Raw genomic sequence first — 23,523 nt, forward strand, 5'->3', positions numbered from 1 at the left:
ATCAATGGAGACATAAGGAAGAGTGGAATGAGATTTGGGCAGGGGAAAAAGGGAAAAATTAACTTGAATATGTGGGTAAATTATTGCCAGAGGAAATGAGAGGCTCTATCACAATAACGAAAAAGAGTTAATTTAGGGTTTTCAAGCGTTGTGCTAAAAATGGTGTAAGAAAGGCCTGGTTAAGAGCTGGGCTGTGAGGTACAAAAGGGAGCAGCAGGCTGGGTAAGAGATGGAAAGCTGCTGAGAACAGCTAAGGCTGTTTTTTAGCTGTGTTAAAAGTCAGAAAGCAATAGTATTTTAAAAGTCAGAAAGCAATAGTATTGGTAAGTACTTCCTCCCTACCTATGGCTGCAACTGCTCGCAGATTAATGGGGACCTGAACACAGAGAAAAGCACCGGGGATCATCCATCTGTGTCATCCAAAGAAGTCCCCAGGAAAATCTCAGGCTGCCGCAGCCGTTCTGTGAATGCAAATCCACCCCCAAGTGACCATCAGTGACCGAGGCAGGTACCGAGCAGGGTAAAAAACATCCTGTGTTTAATTTACGGAATGACTACGAACAGCAAAGCAACAGGCACGCAGAATTTTTTTTTATCTTAGTTGGTCCGACGGGCGGGGGAAATGGGGCAATCCCTGGCTCGCCAGAGGCTCCTGGAGAGGAACGGGTCAGCCTGGGGAAGGGCCGCGCACACCAACATCTGACTCCTTCCGAAGAGAGGGGGCAACCTCGCTCTGCTCTCCCCAGAGCACCAAACGCCGCGACCCGGGGAAGGAGCAGCTTTAAATCCGAGCCGAGCTGGGCGCTGCCGCGGAGAGGCCGGGCCCTGCCGCGGCGACGGACACCGCTGCGGGACGCTCCTGCTCCGGGCACCGCCGCTCCCACCCTGCCTGCTCCTAAAAAACTCAACTCCCCGGAGCCCAGGGGGCTGTCCGGCCCTGCGGGTCGGGCCTGGGGAAGGAGCTCCATCCCCTCGGGGGCAGGCGGGGGGCCGGAGGAGGAGCCGCCGTCCCGCTCCCTTCGCGGCCGGGCTCCCTCCGCCTCCCGCGCCGCGGAGCGAGGCGTGCGGGCGGCGCCGGACGAGGAGGAGGAGGCGGAGGAGGAGGAGGCGGCGGCAGCGGCGGCAGCGCCGGGAGCGCCGGCCCGGGACGCTGGAGGTACCGTGCCTTTGCTGCCGCGTCTCGGGCACCTGTCCCGCAGCCAGGGCAGTCGGTGTGGGGGGCTTGCCGGGGCGTTTCAGGTGGAAACGAGGGGGAAAAGGCGTTTGTTTTAAAGAAAATGAAAGTTGGGAGGGAAGTTTTCGAGCGCAGCGCGGCCGCCCCGCCCGGCGGGGACGGAGAGCGGCGGGACTCGCTGTGAGGGGACGCCCCACCCGGCTGCTGGAAAGCGGCTGGAAAGGCTCGGGAGAGGGCCCAAAGCCGGGTGTAGAGCCTGGTGCTCCCCCAGGCCGAGGTGTGGGAGAAGGGGATGGCTTGGTGCTCGCTGGTCGCCCGGCCAGGAGGGATGCGGGTCCGCCGGGCCGGGGGTCCCTGGGCTGGCACCCGGGCCGGGGGTCGCCATCGATCCCGGGCAGGAACCCCGGCCATTCCCTGTCCCGGGGCTCGGATCCCTGGGGATACCAGCCCCGGGTGCGGCTGTCGGGAACAACAGGTGGTTTGGGTAAAGCACTGAAGTTTTAGCACGGTTTTTTAAATGGATTAGGAAGTGAATTCGGGCAAGCCGTGATGTTTCTGGGGGTCTGGTTATTTTTAGGTAATGCAGAGGGTCGGACTGGGCGGGCTGGTGGAGGGGAGAGGGGAGGTGGTGGTTCAGGTATGGGCAGGAGAAGGTGTCAGGACTGGGAATGTGTGACATGGGTTGTAAATCCCATTTACTCGTGTTCTGCATGGTCCATCTCCTCCTGAACGAGGTTCTTCAGAGCTCACAGACTCCCTAAGTCAAATCCACCCGTGGTGTTTGCACGTGTTACAATTGTGTGCACCGTGCTTGAGGTAAAGCTCTGTAGGGCTTTTTTAATCATATACAAAAAAGGTGCTGAAATCCAGAAATCCTATGTACTCGGGCACTGTGTGGCAGTAACACACATGGCTACAGCATTCAGTTACTTACGGTTAAACGGAACTGATTGCTACAACCACACCACTATTTTTCCTAAAAATCATTTTTCCTTTTGCTTTATACAAGGAAGTTTTAGCCGGGGGAATAGGCTGAGTAGAGAGCTAAAAATCAGGAGTGGGATGGTTTTCAAGCCTCAGGGGTCCAGCTGACCCCTGTTGAGTGTTTGTTGTACAGTTGCTGTGGGTGCACATGGTTTGTCCCCATCTCAGACCGAGGAAGTGCCTCAGAAACAATCATCTGCTGCAGAGCTGGGGGTCACAGTGTGCATGGGGAAGTGTTCCCTCTGCCTGGGGCTGCTCAGGGCAGGCAGCTGCTGGAAGCAGCACATCCCCTCATTGCCAGAGTGGACACCCTGGACAGCTCTGGGGAGGTGTGAGAGCCTGCCTGACAGCTCTGCCTGGCTGTCCCACCCATGGATGGAGGGATGTGTGTTCCCAGTGCAGCATCTCCTCCTGCCACTGTGGCCAAGAGAAGCTAAGACCAGAAGAGAAGCTGAGTCTGTGGGGCCCAGCATGTTCCAGGGCAGAATTAAGTCCTCCATCAACAGTGCAATTCACCAGTTTGTGGGCTTGGATCTGGGATAGGGATCACCTCTGTCTCAGCCTCCTGCAGCACCCAGACTGGGGCACAGGGGTGTGAGTTTTGGCTCTTGCTGCCAGGCAGTGCAAAGTCAGGGTCCGCAGAAGCTGAGTGCACCTTAAATTCAAATATTTGCCTAGAAACAGCTGAAATAGGATGCAGTGATTTTTGTAAGTGTAAGGAGGGAGGAGCAGAAATCTTGGAGAGTGGCGATGGATCAGCATATTTTTATATTCCCCATGGCCTTTGATCCCAGTTCAGGAGGCCAGCTCTGCTCAGGGAGAGTCAGGGCTGATCTTGGGCCTTGCTGGCCAGAGTGGGAGGGGGGTTATGAGCTTTGCTGAGCTAGAGCCTCAAATCAAAACTTCATCATCACACACCAGACATGAGAAGAGCCAGTAAGAGTCAGTTGAGGGCCATCATCTTACATCTGGGAGATATTTGCTGACTGAAACTGAAAGCAGAAAATGAAGGAGCTCTGATGGCTGCTTGGACAAACACTGCAAATTCTCCAGGAGCTTGAACCTCTGTATGAAGAGGTTAAAGGGTGGGTGTGCAGCTGTGGAAAGGGATGGAGTTGGAAATGCCTCAGGAGACTGAGCAGTGTGATTTTCTGCTGCCTGTTATACCGGGCAGTTCACAAGAAGACAACCTTTAATAGCTCCTAAGGGCCTGATTTGCCTCCCTGAATGAAGAAGCCTGATGCTTCCAGAGTGGGAGAGTTCTCAGAAAGGGCTGGAGAGAGAGGACAGGAGCTGGTGTGTTTCTCTTCATCCTCTTCTCTTTCCTAGAGGGTTATCTCAGTAACCACATCAGTATTTTTCAGTTTCTCACAGTCTTACAAGAGCTGTGGTTGTCTCTGTGGATGGGAGAGGTTTTGAGGTTGCATTTAGGATTTTTCCAGCCGCACTGTAGGGTTTCAATGGTCTGCCTTCACACCAGCTTGTGGAGAATCTGAAACTGCAGCTGTGACCCCTGCCCACCCCCATGTCTTCTACCCAGAGACTGAGTAGCTTTGGTGGTGAAAAATTAGAAACATTGTCTTTCTGTGGTGCAGAAATTGTTAGTCCCCTCTGTTAATTCATGTTATGCTCTTTGCAAAGCTGTTATGAAAATAATTGTATTTGTAGGATGATGTATTTCTGCAGTGTGACATTTAGATAACTGTGCTAATAGTGGAGAGGAATGAACATCTTGCCATTTCTACAACAGAATGATTAATTTGTTTTGTTGTTTATTTTTAAACAGAATAAATGATATTTCTTCAGGATGGTGCTCAGTAGCAGCCTCTGCTCCTGCATTCACGTGATGGGGATCATCCAGCTCTGACAACACTGCTCAGTCTGAAGTGCTGTGGAAAGTTTGTCTGTGGGACCTTCACAACTGCGACCCAGAATGTACTGGTGTGTGGGAACGGAGGAATCCGCTGTTTGCAGGGAGAGCAACATGGATCCACAAAATGGTAAATTGGAGGGTTCATTTCTTTCCTGTTCAGACTGGGAACAAAGAGTTCTAAGAGAACTCAGTAGCCAGCTACCACTGGGCTTTGATGAAATTTAAAAATGTGGAAGTTTTTTGAGCCCCAGTCTTTGAAAATTTGCGGTCTGGAACAAGGAATTTTACTTCCAGGGAGAGTGATGTTGAACTATGGAGGTGGTAAGAACAGCATTCCCCCAAAGATGGATGTTCTCCAAAGGCCTACGGAATTAGTCAATATATGTATCACGTCTCACCAGTTCCTAAATATGTTTTACAAGATCTATGCTTTTTCAGTGTGTGAATGCAAATATGTTCCCAGTCACTGATGCAATGGGTATTCAGGGTATGAAAGCTGCTAAAATCAGAGCATCCCTTCTCAGCCTGAACAGATATTAACTGCTCTAGTTTTACCCTCAGCTCCACTTCAGTGGCTTGCAGTGATTTCATGCTGGGCTAGATTAGAAGGTTTGTGTTTATGTAATAAAGAAATTCCCCTTTTGGAAGGGACATATGCTTCAGGTTGCTTCCTGCGAATTTTTTTTTTTTTCCTGAGCAGGCAAATTATTTTTGGATGGTTTCTCTCTCTGCAACCCTCAGCTCCCAGGCACTGCTGCCTTTCTCTGAGTCAAACCCAGTTATGTTTCTGCAGCAAGAAATAGCCTCCTGTTCTTGTGTAACGGTGTTCCCCCCTTGCAGCAAGTGCTTCATTAGGAGGCAGCATCTGCGTTTGAAGTGTGGGAAGAAGGTGTGTTTGACGCTTTGTAGTGAGTAAGCAGGCTCCAGCAGAAGCTAATGTTTTTGCAGCCTTATTTTGGATTTTATCAGCAACTATGAAGCAAAACCTGATGGTTTATTCAGAGGCCTCCTTGTCTTGTTTGAAGACGTTTCTCAGCAGCGTCACAGGGAGCTCTGGGAACTCTTTCCTTTCTCCGTACGTATTCTGCTCGTTCTGTGATACTGATTTTTCTGTTTGCTTTTGGTAATTAGCATGATACCTTTCTGTAACACTTGGTTATTGAATATTCTTAAAATTCATAAATTCTGCCTTCTGAGTTTCTCTCTTCTCCACTTGAATACTAAGCTATAAACCATGAGAAGAATTTTAATCTGCGCTAACGGTTCAGAATTGCTAAATTTTTGTTCTGCAGTAGTGATCCGACAAGTTTTCTCACTGTTTAAAGATGCAGTAAATAAATTATTGTAGGAGCGAATAACCAAGTGAAAAGTGGAATGGTTATATTTTCTACGTTCTGAGTTCTGTTTTTTTCTGAGAACTTTATTACACGTTGCTGTTATGTAATTATATTCAGTTAAACTGGTTAGCTGGAAGCATGCAGATCTCACTGGTAGACTCTTCTGTATGGATATATCTGGGTTATATTAAAATAGTCTGCAGCCTTGGAAAACTGGGAAAGGGATCCTTGTAAAGCTTAAGATCCCTGTACAAAGCACCAGTACTGCCTTGGTGGATTTGCTCTTTATAAGGGGATTGTACATGCTTAAACTCATTGTTATTTCAGGATTGTGTGGGTCCTGCCAAGAATGATTGTCATTAGCTAACGGGTCCCCTCCCTGAGTGAGCTGGTCCTTGTTCTGCTCGGATCCCATTACAGGGGCTGGAGCAGGAGCACGGTGACTCACTCAGCCTCCCATTGTTTACACCCCTGTAGGAACAATGTGGATGCAGCCTCCTGCTCCCATTCAGCAGGAGCTGCTGGGAAGGGGAGTGAGATCCCAGATCATTCCTTTAATGCCAGCCTTCTCATTAGTGCTCAGAGTCTTTCTTTTTTTTGGGCAGGAGGGACCAGCATGTGGCTGTGGGGAGTTTAACTTGAGCACGGTGGTGCCCGGAGCTCTGGGGTGGGTCAGCTGCATCAGCAGGGCTGGAGGCACTTCCAAGCAGATCCCTGTGCACCTTCATGATCTGAAGCCTTAGGATTTTTTAGGAGTTTTTTTTTCCTGGCAGCTATAAAGCCCTGGCCAATTGTATATGGAGTAAAGGTTCACAGCATCCTTGTTAGTTAGAAAATGTAATACAGGGTGCAAGGGCTCACCTTGCTCAGGTATCTCCTGTGCTGTTCCCCCTGGTTGCCAGTGATCTTCCTATATCCCAGCAGCATGCCAGCTTTCCCTGTGTCCTAGCAGCATGCCAGCTGTTCCAGCAGTGGGTGAGCTGTGTGTCAGAACTTGACCCTCTGCTCTCCAGGGATGGGGCTGGGCTTGGCTTGGTGGTGCTGACCAAGCCCTGGGAGGAAATTTGTCACCAGAGCTCAGGATGAGTCTCCCTTGTGGGTGCTCTCAGCATCTCTCAAACCCTGCTTCCTCTCTCCTGGATTTGTTCATCTTGTCCTAATTAAAAGAAACTGAGCAGGGATATGGGGGTGGCTGCAGTCTCTCATGAAGTACAAGGTTTGGGTTTTTAAAAAAACTTGGTTAAAGAGCTCTGCATAATACAGAGGAGGTGGCATGATGTGAATTTTGTAGGAAGCACAATGGAAGCCCAGAGGCATCACTTTATGAATGTGTGGAAAAGTATACATTGCCTTTTTATGGGCTGATTGATTTCTTTGAATCTTACAAAAACTTCACAGCTAGGATTTAATTCTTGCATGGTTTTCTAGGAGGCAGTTCCTCAGAGGTGTAGGAGAACAATCATTGTCTTCTGAAACATAAGGGTACTTCTGTTAAAAAGCTTATCTCCTTCTTACTGTGAATTTTATTCAAAATCACAGAGCATTCATATGCCACTGGTGTGTCTCAGAGATTGGATTATCCTTCAAACATGCCAGAGGGTGTCTCTTCTCTCCTGCTAAATCTAGAAATGAGCACTGAAGTGGGATATTATGGTGGAAGGTGTCTAGCATTACATAATTAAGGACAACAATGCCAAGGAGAGCTGCCTGAAACTTTACAGTAGCTTTGCAGATATTAACTAAGTGCACCTTGACAACTTGTTTTGAGGGAAATCAGTTGTAACTTGTTGTAACTTGGTAACTTCCCACTATCCAGGGAAGCACAGATGGACATGGACATGGACAGTGTGTCTGGAAAAGGGAGCTAAATATGACATGAGGGACCAGACAAATAACCAGAACATATGACTCGAGTTGTCATTTGGAGTGGACCAGAGGCCCCTAAAGCTGTGCTTTGCAGGTGCTGTGGTGACCCTGCAGCTCACAGGGCTTTCTGTCTTTTCAGAAAGAAGCTGCCCACAATGGCAATGACCTTTGCAACCCCAGCTGAGCCATGGCTCAGCTCAGATCTGACTCACAGGGAGACCTGCTGCCTGCCCTGCTGCTTCCTGAATCCTGGAAAAGGCTCTGGGTTGAACTGGAAAAGTCAAAGGGTCCTTTAACAAGAGGGACTGCTCAGGAACAAGTGCAATTTTATAGGGAGACTTTCACAGCAGTTTGAGTGGTGGCAGTTCAAGGTTAGCTAAGGGCAAATGGAGCAGTTTATCCTCCTGGGACACACTTTGTGCCTCCAGCTTTGTTCCTGATTGGCATCAGGGCAGGATGCGTGCAGAGGTGGTCCTGATGGGTCCCTTCCAGAGAATCAGAGAGTCATAGTTCTCTGATTCTGTGATTTCCTCCCAGTTCAGCACCACTGTTGCCTTATATGTGAAGGGCAGGAGCTTACAGCTTGAATAACTTTGTTTAAAAATCTTTATTGCTGAATAGAGGAGGAAAGGAAAATCAGCACCATTGATACCAGTTTGTTCCTCTTGAAATCACTGTGTAAACCTTAAACCCTTCCCATCAGCCATGTGTGGGGACAGGACCAGCAGCTGGGCCTTGGGCACATTGTGCTGCATAACAGGGAAACATTGCATAACTGCATAACATTGTCCTGCTTTTTCCATCCACACATCACCCTCTAGTAACATTTCCCTGAGTGTTTTATGACAGTGTGGGGTGAGAAGGACAAGGAGAGGATCTGGGAGGTGAACTGAGCACACAGAGCACTGGAGAGCTTCAAAGTGTGTCAGTCATGTGAAGTTCTCCATAATCAGACTAAATCAGCCTTGAAGGTTTTCTGCTTTTCTCCCTGCTTGTTAAGCTGTGAGTAAATTCAAGTCCAAACAGCAAACTGAGAGGGTTCCTATGAGCTGAAAAAGCAGAAAATAGAACAGGTTTTGTGTGTGAGTCAGTCTCACTGCAGAGTGCCCTGCAGAAGAAGAAGTAGGAAATGCTCAGCAGGAATAGGAAGTACACCAGCAAGGCAGTAATAGGCTTGTATTTTTAAATATTTAAATAAACTCTTCATACAGAAGTGGTGCAACCTCACAAGGGGCCAAGGGCTCCTGCAGAAGGCTGGTCTGCAGCTGAGCATGCCTGTGGTTAAACCTGCCCTCCTGTGCAGAGCTGGCTGTTACAACATCTCTCCAAACCCAACCTGCTTTTCCAAAAGGGGCAAGGAATGCTGAGGCATTTCCAATTTTCCTGACAAAAACCATCAAAGCCAGCCTGCTCTTGAACTTGAGGGCTGTGTCAAGGAGGGCAGAGCTGCTGGGAGAGCGAGGGGTGCAGCAGACCTTGGGGAGTTAATTGAGCAGAGAGGCTGACCTGAGAGCCAGTTTGATTTACAGGCAGCAGTAAAACATTGATCTTTATTTGAACTACATCTGGAATTATCTGCTGCTTTACAGCTTTATTTTTTCACCTTCATGTTAAAATGTATTTGTTGTGTATTACATTGAATTGTAACTTATGACAACTCTATCGAGAAGCCCGGGAAAAACCAAAGATAAGGGGATAAGGTAATGAAGAAAATCCTTTGCCCTTAGAACTTGTACACAGAGAGTTCTTTACAATGTTCCTGAGGTGTGATGTATGAGGGAGCTTTCAGGTGGGGGTCATGGAACTGCTGTCCTCTGTTTCAGTGGGAAGAAAGCAATTGATAGTGTTCACACCAGCTCAGCCTTTACCAGGGCTGTAATTGATGTACTGTTTTGACAGACATGTTGCAGGTGATTTTATACTTGCATTAAGAAAATGCTATGAATTATGGGGTTTTATCCTCCCCAGAGCCTATGGGAGCCTTATCCAAAACCCATTAAATTCTCTGCACTGACATAATGGGATCTTCAGGGATTCTTACAGCATTAATTCTGTGGTTTGTTTGTTTTTCACTGCTCTGATCAATAATGGGGCTGCCAGAGCTGTGCTTGCAGAAGGCAGTGAGCTGGGAGGAACTGTTTGCATTGCAGATGAGGGATGGGGGGATGGATTTTATGCCATTCAACTCCCAATCTGTGATATAAAATCATAGAATCATGGAATTTTTAAGGCTGGAAAAGACCCTTAAGGTCACTGAGTCCAATTGCTCCCCCAGCACTGCCAAGCCCACATTAAACCATGTCCCCAAGTGCCACATCCACACAGCTTTTAAACCCCCCCAGGGATGGTGACTCAACCATGAAGTCTGTCTCTTAATAGGTTCTGTTTCAGATTTTACATCAAGTCAGGCTGATATTTAGTTCCTTCCCTTAATCCAAGTCCGTGTGCTCATTAGTGGGTCAGCAATTGCTTATTTGCATGATTATGTATCACCACAGCAGAAGCTCTTTTATGTAAGCTGCTGATATTTTCACAACAGAAGTGTCTCAATGTTTTCTAGTTTGTGCCTTGCCCTCACTTTTGAGGACCTATTTTAGAAGTATTTAAGTTTTAAGAAAGGCTCTCACCCTTCCAAAAGCCCTTCTGCAGTCAGAGGGACTCTGGGAGTCAGCAGTTCTTGTTGCTGGCAGGACTTGGGGTCTGCCATGGAGATGCACAGTGGGAAACCTGGGGCAGATCCTCTGTTTTGGCTCTCCCTCTGCGGTTGGAGAGGGCAGCAGATCCCTGGTGAGCTTCAGGAACTTCTCATCTGCAAAGACAAGCCCCGTTAGTGTCACCCAGGGGTGAGGGAAAGGGTCAGTGTGCCACAGGAAGAGTGGTAGGAAGGAGCAGGGACCTGGGGCTGGGAGCTGGAGGAGCAGCTTAATTTCCTCTCTAATAGTCCATGAGTGGCTCCCAGGAATAAAGGTTGGCATTTCAGATACTGCTAGGGAAAACTCAGTCCTAGGCTGTCCCCAGCTCCTCTCTGTGCATAGCTGAAAACCATGGAAAAGTAATGAACCAAAGCAGTGACTCAAACTAGAAGTCTGGATAAATTTAGCTCAAATATTCTTGGTATGTTTGTGGTCACTGTGGAAATTGCATCACTTCTTGTTTTAATGATCAAAATATTGCTTGGAAAACTGGCATGAGGTTTCCCGAGAAGAGCTCAAAATTAATTCCTTTAAAAGCAAGTTTGTCTTTGGAATTGCTTCACCTGCAGTTAATTTGTTTTGGGGGTTGTTTGTTTTATTCCTGCCTTGGTTAAGGAATTTTTGGACTGGAGGTTATTGCTGCTTAATTGAAAAGCCACAAGGTTTAGAGCTGACACACTCTGCAGCATGATTATCTACTTCATATAAAAGTTCTGTCTGGGGAGTAGGATTCAAAAAGAGTGCTGGTAATTGCTGAAGACAAGACCTCCTCCAGAATCTGCCTGCACATCTTTCTGTCTTTCACATCAAAGAGCCTTTGAAAATGCTTTTATTTTGGCATCAAACACGAACATTTTTATTTTTTTATTACAACACTAATGGACAGGATCCCTTTTCAGCTCTCATACATAGCCTGAAAAACAAAGAGCCTGGCTCCTTAAGTAAGCTTGTAATCCTGGCCATAATTCTCCCATGTTTTGCACCTTGGACTTTTCACACAGTGGCAGGGTGGGAATAAAAGCTGCCAAATGAAAGCATGGACAGGACCAGGTTCCTGGATGCAATGGATCAGAGTTTGTCAAAGGTTGGTGGGAAGGGGATGAACTGTGCCCTGCCTCATTTTGCTGTCTCTGCCTTGGAGCAGACATCCAAAAATGCTGTGAGCTGCAGTAGGAGCCCCCAGGCAGAGTCCTTGTCCTCCCTTCACTGAAATGGGTTCTGATATTCCCAGGCACCAGGAAGACAAAATACTTCCCTGCAAAAGCAGGCATTTCTGCCACTTGTAGGTTTTGTCACAAGTAGGGGAAGGTTTTATAGGTTTTTTTTGTAACCCCATTAAAGCTTTGGAGACTGTCTGGGCCAGCAGCAGAGACCTTTCCATCAGGTTTCTCTTCTGCTCCAGGCACAGCTGTTCAGGTGATGCTCCCTCAGAGCCAGTCTGTCCTGGAAACCAGGATCTTCTCTGACTCCTGTGGAAGAAGAGTCAGAAGTGGGAAGTGTTCACATTGAGTTGAGTAGAAGCTGGAGTGAAGCCTCACTTTCTTCACTGTTTTGTGTGGAATTTTTTTTTCTTTTCCAGACTAACCTATCAATCTCTGGTGCTCTTCCCAGCTCTGCACTTCTCTTGGCACTGCTGCTGCCAAATTGTCTCTTCAAGTCTCTTGATGCCAACCATATCCAATATCTTGATTGCATTTTCTTTTTCTCTGCATGCAACACTTTTACTTAAACTGATCCAGAGTGGTTGTCTTAGTGATAAATGAGAAGTGAGGGTAGCAAGGAGTATTTTATTAGTCAAGCAGGCACAGTAAAGCAGCTCATTGAACTGTGTCTAACACATGCTAAACTTGGATTTTGCTGTGTGGGATGTTTTCCTCCTCAAATCTCTTGAAAGGCTTCTTCCTTTAGATGTGTCTCCTGCATCTATCGTTTTTTAAAATAAAATATATTCTGTCATTCTCAAACTTTAATCAAAGTAGCTGAAGGAATTGTGGGTCAGTGTCCTTGTGTCACACTCCTACACCTTATGTCTTTCTGGAGAGACAGATTTTGGCTGCTTCTGTGCTCTTTATTTTTGACCAGCAGTGGGGTTGAAGTGCTGTAAATGGGTTCTTCATTGAGGAAGGTGTTTACATGTGTTAATAAAGTGAAACACAAGCTTAGGAGCTGCTTTTCCCAACTCAGAGAAGGTGTGGGATTGCTGGATTTGTCTTTGATGGCACTGGTAGAAGATGTGTGTTAAGAAGAGACTTGAGCAGAGAGCTTGGGCTCATCTTCCTCTCACTCATAGCAAATCTCTCCTGAGCCCTCCACACCTAGCCTCTTACAGCTGGGGCTAAAAGCATTTTCTTCTTTCTAAAGTTTAAAATATGTGTCTAAGCAGCAGAAGTGGACTGGCCATGAGTTGGTGCTTCCCCAATGTGAATAATTTTTTATTTTTTATTTTTTTAGAAGAAGAATTTTGAACAAATTATTTCTCTGAAAGAGAGAAAACACTGGCATGTGAGATTTTTGCCCTTCTAGTGAAAACTTGAATGTTAGAGAAAAGGAAAAGATTCAGAAGAAAGTTAGCCATGAAATTTTATTTTGTGGAGTTTCAAATGAAATCCAGTCTTGGTTTGGTTTCATGGCTATAATGTCTGATTCAGTTGGACAGGAATGGTCTCACTGGAGACACCTTTCATCATTTAACAATCCTCCCTTTCCAGCCATGCCTGGAAACGAACACAAAGAAAATCCAAAAATGTTGTCGTACTTCTGCACGCTTAATGTATATCTTCCAATTTAAAATTTGGAAAGCAAGAGTGGCATAGTTGGCCTTGCCTGCAGAAGCACATTTCTGAATGATTCAAGCTGTAGGATGGGAACCAAATCACTGAGGCCAAAAGACAAAAATAGAAACTTTCACTCCAGAGCTGAGTCATTTGTATTTTCAATACAGCAACTCTCTGGCTATTTGGAGCTCTCAATAGATTTTCTTTGGGGGTGGAGGTTCACAGCATCGCTGTTCTCTGTGGGCTTTGCTGATCCTTTGCACCCCAGGAGGGCATTGCTGGAGGGATGGGATATTCTCACCTTCTGTGAGAGGCAGTCTGTGCCCTGTGCTTGCTGGAGGACATCCCTGCCCATTCCCTCCCTGCCCAGAGGGAATCACAGTCCTGCTCCTCTCCCACCAGGTGCAATCCAGAGCAGTGGAAGTAAAGCTGCACCTCACAACCAGCCAGTGGGGAACATCCTGTCCTCTTCTATGTCCTTGGTTCCTTTTCCATGGATAGCTGCAGCTGTCATTAGTGACCCTGGATCTATTCTGCACAGTGCCATGATGGGTTTGTTCTGACTCTCATATTCCAGTGTAATTCTGTGTGCTCTCTCTGACCCCATTGCCTTGTAGTGCCTTTGTGCAGCCTCTTTTGTACTTCAGCAAAGAATAACCCAGCTCAGTTCCAGTTTAACTTCTTGGACAATACAAACAATTCCCAGAGTCCCAGGAATTTGGGAGGTGTACACACAAATGCAGGAGCCTGCCCAGATCTGGCAGTGCTGGCACTGCCTGGATACTGCTGAGTCCCAGTGTTACCAGGATTTGAGGCTTTTCTGTTCCCTCTTCCCTCATTATCCTTCATGATGAAGAAATGATTGTGTAAGTGTGGAGCTAAAGCCTTTGGAGGCGTCTGTTTCTCATAATTCCATTCTGGAGCCCAGTGTAAAGGCAGGAATCCAGAGCATTTTTCCACCCGGGACCTCATATTTTCCTCTCAGACTTGCATTGCCAAATGTTTTTTTTTTCCTTGCAGGTTAAAAGTGTTGTAAATAGAAAATTTCCAATGATTCTGGTGATAATTGTTCGCTTTACACAACTGTACCTAAAATTGTCAGCATGCCCTGGGTGCTTGCTGGAAAATGTTCAGTGCAGATCCACACGATGTATGTGTGGTGCTGGCTTGGAAACAATTTCAAAATACTTCCAGAATCTGCAATAATAGTGGAAAAGATCCCTTCAGTGTTGGATTTTTGCCTTTGAAGCATTCCTCAGTGTTTCATATCATATTCATATTCATATTTTTGGGGTTTTAAGTCTCCTTTTGGAGCAGTGAGCATTGATTGTGAGCTCTGTTGTAGATGTGGGTGGCTTTTGTGCTTAATACATCATCTTTTCCAGTGCCTTTGGCAGGCAGAGCTTAGAGCAGAGCCACTCCTTTAATTAGCTGAAATAATGGATGTTTGGGGAAAATGGAGCCACAGGAAATAGGCAGAAAAAGTGTGTGGAGGGCTCTCAATGTCTTGAGAAGCTGGCACATCCCACTTGTTGTGGGAAATATTAATTAGGGTCAGAGGGGCCATGACCCAGTTCTGGCACAGACTCTTCAGTGGGGATTTGGGACTTCCCAGATAAACCATCTTGTTCTCAGTGTCTTCTCATAGGGGGATTTATTTGTAGCTCTGGCCATTTTTGAATCCTGACAGGAGCATTTTAAAGCAGAATTGGTTGAGCCACATATTTCACTCAATCTGGGAAAAGGTGAAGCAGATTACTGGATTCTTGCTGCAGGATGGTTTTGAGACAGGTTCTGGCAGTGTGGGCACCAGAGATCTTGGTCTATGGCTTTATTTTCTAAGAAGTGAATGGATGAAATGAATGAACAAAATCTTTTAACTTTTTTTTTAAAAAGGAAACCTTGAAGTGTCAGCTAATTAGAGAAGGAACACAGAAGATACCTTTGCTTCATAAAGTGCTTTTACCCACTTGGGTGACTGAAAAATTTATTTCTTTGTTTTTTATTAAAGAACCCAGGGTTTTGGGTTTTCTTCCTGGTTTGGGATGGGATTTTTCAGTATCTCAAAAATTTCCAGAGGACTGAAATTTTTTTCTTACCCATCTAAATGGAAAGTGCAATATAGGGCAGATCCATCATCCTTTGAAATCACTGGAGGCTTCCTGTTGGCTGCTGCTCAGTTTGTTAGCCTGAAGTTTTCCAAAGCTGCACAAGATGCAAGAGTCTGTTGCAGAGACTCAGAAACAACATGGCTTTCCATTAATTTTGCAAACCAGCTGGGCAGAGCTTTTGTGGAGTAGTATTGAAAACTGTTCAGTGACACTGGTGAGTTTTGGAATGTGTGGAGGTGCTGGCTTTAAATATTCAGCACATCTTCAAACTCATCCCTGCCCCATTTTTTACCTATGCTGTGGCAGCACTCAGAAGTCAGAATGGCAAAAGATTAAGCTGGTGCAGGTTAGCTGTAGCCATCTGGTGCTGTTGAGGAATTAATGTCTGAGCTGAGCCCAGAGAGGCAGCCTCCCTGCCCACCCCCATCCCCACATCCTCTGCAGCAGAGGCTTGGATTTCGCTGTAATGGGACATGGAGATGAAAATATCTGTCAAGGCTGAACTGTGGTAGTTAATTCAGACAAAGGAGCAGCCAGCCAGCCATTCCATCCAGTGGCCACTGCAGGAGCTGCTGGTGCTGGAGCAGAGGTGGGTGGTTATCAGACCCAGGAATTAACAGCTGAATTGGGCATTGCTGAGTGGGATGCTGTGTTAAAGCATCAGCTTGGTTTGCTCCCGTCTCTGGAAATACCTGCACACATTATGACAAGGTCAGTAACTGTTTTCAAGTTGTATTATTATTGTAATTCTGTTTTTAGCTTCCTGATTTATCCTGGGTAGAGCATCTCATTTATATCTTTCTCTGCTAAATAAAAACAGCCTACCTAGTTGCAAAGAGCTGCAGGTTATTGAAGGGCCTAATGCAGCATTTACAAACTCTTGTGAGTTTGTGTGTCAGAGATGCAGTGATTTGGGTTATGAAGACAATAATCATCTGTGCATTGTGCTGCTTTGTTATGCAGCTGTTTGCTGATTCACAGCACTGACCTGCAAACCCTCCCCTTTTACTAATGGCAAACTGTCAATTTAGAAATTTTAGAGGATTTTTCTTCACCTGCTGCAATAATAAGGCCTGTGACAGGGTCTAACTACACATAACCCTGAAATTCTCATTGTACTCTTTATTGCTAAAAAGTCTTATTTTTATTATGTTTCTCTGAGCTGGGTCAGCAGTCTGTTGCACTTTAAAAGTGATACCTTGTGCCTTTTTAGTGGCAATAAAATAACACTGCTTTTTATTGAAAACTTCTGGTTTCCTTGGGATATTTTTAAAAAAGAAAATTACTCTTGCCCTTAGGCTTATAAAGGATTGTTACAGAAAAGCCAAACATAAAAGGTATTTCCAAGGTATGAATCATTGAAATCAAGAGAGAAAAAACTCCAGAGTTAGTTGTTTTTGTATAGGCTATTAAGTAGTGTGGGGAATAGATGATGGATGCATTTTTAGTTTCAGCAGATGCCTCCCCTTTTCCCCTCACAGCCCTGGGTTTGCTTACAGTTTTTTTAGTAGAAAGAAAGAAAAGAAAAGAAGCTGTGGATCTATGGAGAGGTTAAACAAAAATGATGCAGAGATGCAGAGACTGCATATTAGGGGATAAACTCCATGGCTTTATTTTCATAGATGTTCAAAGGTGTTAGAGAAAAGAAGCCTCCTCAGTTCAAGTAGGCTTCATTTATCTGCTTTTTGGTGCTGCTTTGGGGCAGTGCTCTCAGAGAAACCTGTGCCAGCACAGTGACTGCCCAGATTTGTGTGCAATGAAGCAGAAACTAAAATAAGATGGCACTGGGTGTGTAAAATTTGTTGAGTTTCTTGGACAGTACAGAAATATCCAAGCAGTCCTGCTGGGATGCCATCCCTTGCTGTGCTGGTTTGCACACAGCAATGTGCCTTGTGCAGTGACACAGACCCAGTTGTGCAACGTGCACGAGCCTGTTCCTAAATCCATAAAATCTAAAAATTAAAAGCACTTTGTACATCCAGGCTCAAGTGCTCAGAGTGTTGCACAATCAAGTCCAAAACCAGAGTCAGTTTTACTGAGCTCCAGTATTGCTCTCCTATCAAAGCTGGGTGTGGGTGAGGTGACTCTGACAGAAAAGCCATGAAGAGCTCAGGCAAGGAGCAGGAGACATGTAAGGTTAAAAGCAGAGCAGAATTTCTTTGGATTTCAGCCCAGATTTCTGCTAAAAATGGCTGGTGCATGTATTGGCAAAACTTCAATCCCAGCCTACATGAATGCCACTGCTGATGATAGGTCAGTCATGCATCTTGTAGAAATAAAGCAATCTTTAGTCAGTAAAATGTAGTTTTCTTCATTTATTCCCCCCTACCACTGGTGAGTATAAATTAAGCTTATAGAACATGCTGTTCTTAATTTGCCCTAGTGTTTCAGAAGCCAGTATATAATTTACAAAGTCACCAGGAAGTCTTTTCTGAACTTGGTAATTTTGTTGGTGTGATGCTTAGCTTTGCCTTGGATGGTGTTTGTGTTTTTTGGGAATTTAGGAATGGATAGTCAACCTTCTCTCATTTAACCTCTGAAAGCTCTACTAAAATCTGACAGCACCAAATGAATGCAGCTGTTGGTTGAGGGCAAACTTTTTATCTGTATCTCACCAGTTTTGCTCTTTTCAGGCTTTCAGTTGATAGTCACAAGGACTGTTTTTTGCTGGAGACCTTTGGCGGTTTCTTCCCTCAAGCCTTAGGCAGGAGGTCAATTTGCTCTGCAAAATGGAATCATAGAAGGAAATTTTGGTGTAAGAAATTTGAGAGTTGGGTAGCATTATTTTGCTTCCAAGGATATTTAATATAAAATATTGGCTTCAAACATTAGAATTGCCCAGGTTTCTTACACTCTGTGAAACCTTTATTGAATTCTACTTGATGAACGTTCAAATGTTAAAAACAGAGAAGTATTTGATTAGATCAATAAAAATTTGCCCAAAACAAGATTGAAATTGAGTTTGGGACTAAAATGAATATACTGGAGACTTTTCTGGGAATAAACTCTATGGAGCCAGCTCTGACCTTCCAGTTCCTGGAGATCCTAGAGTTCTACATCTAATTCGTGGCCAACCCATGTTCTTCCAGTGCTGATGGCACCAGGGATTGTGACTGAGCCATTGCACTACAAAGGACTTGAGAAATTGTAGGGGGGCCAAAAATATAAGGGGGAAGCCCAACACATTGGCCAAGTTGTTTTGTGAAGCAGTCATTTGGCAAAACACAGAAGTATTCTTGGGATTAGGGTCAGGCAGGCAGAGTTCCTCCTTCCCTCACTTACAGCCCTGTGACCCCTCCTGTGCTGATTTGAGTGGGGCAGCTCCAGCAGGAGAGGTGGAAAATTCTCCTTTAAGGAGAAGGAAGGCTGGCTGGAGACCACTCTGCTCAAGGGGGATGTGACACCAGGGTCTGATGAATCCCTGACTGTGAGATTCTTGTACCTCCACCCTCCCAGGCCATGATTTAAAATCAAGGAGAGATGGTCCTGCTCAATTCTTTGGCAGAAAGGCTGTGCTTTTACATCTGGAATGGCTGCACATGTGGGCTTTGAGTGACAGTCCCCAAAATCAGGATTGAGGCTGAAATTGAGTAAAATTTGTCCCTCCTTTTTGCAATTTGTGAGAAGCAAATTGCTCTGCTCGGTCAGCCCTGGTTTGCTGGGCTCCTTGAGCAGGAAGCTGAGGAGCTTTCCAGCTGTTTTGTATCTTCAATATGAGGCATTTTTTCCTCCAAGGGGAATTCCAGAGCTTCTCTCTAGGTTCAGGATTTCATCACAGGGTGCCAAGTGGGGAGGCTGCTTGTTCCAGTAACTGCAGTGTTTGCTTGGATCCGTACTTCTTGAATTTTCTTAGTCCAGTTCTGATTTGTTTTGACTGGAGGACTACTTTAAAGTTCTCCCTTTTATCATCCTTTACACATGTTTGCCTAAGAATTTTTTTTCCTATCTTTGGTGTCCATGAAAATGAAAATCAAATCATGTGTGATATTCTTAGTGATCCCTTGTAAGTGTGAGGTCTGCTTTAAAAGAGTGAACTGAATTCAGGAAGAATTCCTTTCCCCATGTACTCCCTAAAATTACAGAATTATGGAAGCACTACACCCATTAATGTGAACTCTGAGATGGTGTTTATTGTGCTGTAATTTAATCCCACTTTCATGGGCCTTGATTTCTGCTCCTTGTCCTTCACACATTCTGCATCATCTGGGAAAGGTTATTGGTGAGGGCACATTTTTAATGGCACAAACCTCTGGAGCCATCTCCAATGTCTGAGTGATTTGAGCTTCGTTTAAATAATTGATGAGAAGTGTTAGTCAGAACCTACTGGTGATTCAGACTGCATTATTCAAAGATATTTACTGACAGTTATAGATTGCTCCAAATTTACTTCTCTTTCCAGGCTGCATTAAACTAGGCCTTGTGTGACATATGTGTCTATAAAAAAAAAATAAATCCCTGCTAATACATGTGAAGAACTGTAGGCTTAAGAGCTTTATTTAACCATTTGCAAATAAGCAATAATAATTCATGATGTTTTAGCAGGAAAAGGCATTTTGTTTTCAAGTGGAAAAGGCCTTTTTCCTCTGTCTTGCTTGTTGTTCAGGAGTGGACCTGAAAACCTCTTGTATTTCAGTGACTTTAATGCAGCTTTCCTTGTACTGGTAGTTGGGGAATGGTTTGGTGTTCACTTCCTGCCAGCCTCATTAGTCTCCCATCAAAGCTTCTTCTCTAATAGCTGCAGCTTTTAATCTCTGACACTTAAAAGCTCTTCTGGCTCCCAACACCATTTAGGAGAAGAAAGTCTGGTCTAGGAGATTCTCCAGAACTGATTAAGGTGGCACTGGGCATCTTGCAAAATCTCCTTTTACCCTTTTTTTTTTTTTTTTTTTTTTTTTTTTTTTTTTTTTTTTTTCCCAGAGTAAATATTTCCAATTTATTTTATTTCACACTCGTAGAGGTGCCTAAAATTCTGGTTGAAAATGCTGGAAGACAGTGGAATTTTATCAGGCTGTTGCTGGGAGTGAAGTGTGACTAAAGCAAGGCCAGTAATACCAGATTTGCTTTTCAGGTTCCTGGCTTTGTCAGAATTCAGGGTGCCAGTCCCATGTAATTCCTTCTCTTCCCTGGTTCCTCAGCAGGAGGAGGAGTGTGCCAGGCAGCTGAAGGGTTCATGTGTCCTTGTGTGTGAGCTTCCACACCTTCCTTTGGAAACCACCTCTGGAGCCATTGGGGAACTTGCTGTCCCTCTCAGTTTCATATCCCTGTTGGGAAGTACTTTAACATCTTATCGCTTTCTTTTATCAGGCTCTTTATTTGGTTTTTTAATTGTGTGCAGTATATATTTCACTGAAAACCACCAACTTCTTTTACTCCCAGGATTCACTGACCTTGCAGTGTGCATGAGTAATGAGCAGGTACTTCTCCCTGACTTCTCTTTCCTGATTTTCCTGCAGGAACTGTGGACATGGGTGGCAAACAGTCCACAAGTGGCGACGTCTCTGTCATCCAGACCCCTGTGACAGAAAGCATCCAGGATGCCTACAAAGCTGGGGACACCAGCAAGGCCCAAGAGTTGATTAGGTTGTCCTGTGAGGAGACTGCACTGCAAGTGGAAAAGGTTGGGTTGGGTTACTGCTCTCTCTCAGATTTTATTGGCAGAGATGCCAACATTTCAAGATGCTGCTGTCCTCTGTAGTTTTTTTGTGGAGAAAATCTGTTTGTGTGGGGCTCTGCAGAAACATGCTCAGGGACACAGTTTGCCCTTGAAAACACAGCTCAGGAAGATGAGACAGACCACAGGGAGCAGTGTCTGCAGGAACAGGAGGCTGTGTGAGGAGGGGTGCTGCTGCTGTGGTCACCAAAACAGGGAAATGCATTTTTCCCTGTAAAAAGGAAGCAGTTTATAGACTTAGCAAAAAATGTATTCCCCCATCAGTGCAAAGATGGTTAATGGCCCCCTGGGAAGATTTTGCTGCCTGTGTGTGGAATTTTGTCACAAACTCTGTGGCAGCTTCTGCACTGCTCTGCCTTCAGAGTCCTCCTTTTGAGACAGCTTTGCACACAGCTGATGTGAGTGTTTTGGGAGGGTCCCTGCATGTCAAGTCCAGTCATACTGGCCATCTCCAAAACAGGTAATACTGCATTTTGCAGCTGAGCTGAGCAAATGCTTTTTCTGTTGGTCCATGAAAAATGGGTTTATGCTAACTGCTCTGTGCCTCAGGCACTGATGTGATAAAACCATACAAAAAACTGTAACACAAACCCCAACAAATTATTATAATAAATTTATCAACAATTATTACAATGGCTGGTAGTGTTTATGACATTCTCAGTTAACCCCAGTGACAGTGGCCATGCCTTGGCACAAATAAACCCATCCAGCTCTAGAAATACTCTTTCTCTGCCTGCTGCCCTTAACAGGGAGTTTCTTCTGCTGTGTTTCCTTCACCAGTGTCAGCTTCTAGGCATTGCAGCAGCATTTGGAGATCTGCAGGCAGTGAGGTACCTGCTGAAGGAGGCGTTGGTGGTGTTACCAACAGAGCCCAGCGATGACAATGCAGCGGTGGTGGCTGCCTATTTTGGGCACAAGGACATCGTGAAAGAGCTGCTGGATTCCCTGCGTGGTAAGCCCTGGGCTGACCCTGCTTCTCCTCAAGTTTTTCAGGAGCTGTGTGCTAGAGCTCCAAGCAGGCATTTTGTTTTTTTCCCATTCCTTGGAAGGGGAGGGGTTTAGTCATGAGAAATTGCGAGGAGAGATCAAATCTCTGCTGTGCTTGAAGAAAACTTCCCCCTGGGGAAGAGAAACACATACATGAAAATAGTCCATGTTTGCAAACTGAAGTGGAGGAAGATGCCATTGAGACAGTTCATTCCTGTCAGGCCTCACAGCTGGGTAACATCCCAGATCCTACAGTGAAATTAGGGGATTTTCAGGATGCAGCATCATCCCACTGCTGCTCCAGCAGCCTCAGTGGTGCTGGCAATGAGTGGCCTGACTGGCCAGGGACACTTTGGGTGCACAGCTGGCACCCACTTTGTTCTCTGCTTGACATTTTGTTTTGACTTTCAGGGGAATTCCTTCTTTAGAATAATTGTTATATTTTACTTAAATTTTATTATAGTAATTATTTCAGAGCAGAGACATTTTTTGACTCAGACACAATTCCTAAGGGAGTGGTGGGGGTGTAGGGCAGAGCACAACTCTGACTCAGGACCAGGAGCTGTGTTTGGGTCCTTGTTGCTCACTCAGTGTTCTGTGAGCTTGGCAGCTGCTTCTCCCTGGGACTTTCCATGCATTTGGGGTCCAGAGGTCCTGCAGAACATCTGGGGCAGATCCTTGATCTCATATATTGCAGTAGCACAAGAGCTAAGCTGGTGTCTGCAATGTTTAACCTGAATATAGCTCTAGCTCCTCACTGGGCCTAAATAGTTGCCAGTGGCCTCACTGAGAACGGGAATAACCTGTTGGGAAACCTGCTTATTTGGTGTCCTGTTGGAGCACTGGTAAGCAAAATGAATGTTCCAGTTTGTGGGATGCAATTAAATGTAGTATTTCCTTCAGCCAGAAAGGAAGCTGAGTAGCCTAGTAGAAAAAATTAAACTATATTAATTTAATACACTGAGTAATGAAAAGTGACTTAAGTAGTTTCTGGAAACTTAGTTTAGAAGTGACCAAATTCCCTCCAGCTCTTTCTTCGGGGGGGTCAGGGGAAGAGCTCTGCACAAATAGCAGCTTTCAGAAATTTTTATGCAGGACCTTCCAACTGTTTTCTTGGGAAGTTACACAGAAACCAGTCACAGGGCTTAGGTATAAATTGCATAAATTTGCAATTTAGCCATTGCATTGCAGTGATTCTCCCTGGAACAGTGAGAACTGCTTGTGGCTTACAGCTTAAGTGGAGCCCATTTTTTGTAGCAGGAGGGTGAGGGATTTAGTGGGGTTGTTAGGAATGCAAAGAGCGATGTAATTTCCACATGGATAAGCTGCAAAAAAGCCTTGACATGTAAAACTTGGGCTCGTGGGTGTTCCTGTAAGTGTTTCAGAGAGGATGTGAATTTGTAAAGTATATGGAGGTAGTACAGGGAATCAGGGGTGATTTGGGGACTGCTTATTGTTAGCAGAAATAATTTAGTTACATGCCCAGAATTAAGCACACCCGAGGAAAGTGGTATTCTACAGGAAAACATTATTTCTGAAAAAAAAAAAAAAAAAAAAAAAAAGCAGTTTGAGAATGAGTAAAGCATCAGCAAATACAGAAATCAGAACATGGTGTTTTAGATTTTAGCCTTAAATGACATTTGTCTGATTTTACTATGGATTAATAGTAAAGAGTTGACCTGAAGTGAAATATTGGAAGGGGAAAGGAAAGATTTGGTGGAGACTTCAGGTTGCAGCAAAAACAATTATTTTGTTGTTGATTGAAGCATTTATTTTTGTTTTATTCATCCAGTAACATGAAAACTCATCTGATTTCCCCCATTCTTTTTATCCCCTCTCATGAGCTTGAAGTGGCCAATCTTGGGTGTTAAGATCTAATGTCAGTTTGGCTCTGGATGCAAAGACGGTCCTGATCATCCCTGTTTGGGGTCAGATGATTTATCTGCTGGTCTTTTAGCAGATCTGTTGCTGATCAAGGACAGACAAAAACTTTCCCCCATTAGCTGGGTGGGTAAAGAAGAAAACTGTGTGCCTGACCAGATTAGGACCCTTT

The 23,523-nt window shown here is 45.1% G+C and overlaps 1 protein-coding gene across 1 annotated transcript in view; it reads left to right on the forward strand.

Moving 5' to 3' along the window:
* The first annotated feature begins 1,116 nt into the window (after positions 1-1,116).
* LRRK1 (leucine rich repeat kinase 1) overlaps positions 1,117-23,523 on the forward strand; it is a 73,029-nt gene continuing 50,622 nt past the window's right edge. Inside the window, exons 1-4 of the mRNA XM_056499610.1 lie at positions 1,117-1,156; positions 3,945-4,158; positions 20,266-20,429; positions 21,264-21,435. Of these exons, the coding sequence (XP_056355585.1) occupies positions 4,092-4,158; positions 20,266-20,429; positions 21,264-21,435 (403 nt within the window). The 5' untranslated portion in view covers positions 1,117-1,156; positions 3,945-4,091. The remainder of the gene's footprint in view (positions 1,157-3,944; positions 4,159-20,265; positions 20,430-21,263; positions 21,436-23,523) is intronic.

The sequence above is a fragment of the Oenanthe melanoleuca genome, chromosome 10 (assembly GCF_029582105.1).
Source record: "Oenanthe melanoleuca isolate GR-GAL-2019-014 chromosome 10, OMel1.0, whole genome shotgun sequence".
Classification (NCBI taxonomy): domain Eukaryota; kingdom Metazoa; phylum Chordata; class Aves; order Passeriformes; family Muscicapidae; genus Oenanthe; species Oenanthe melanoleuca.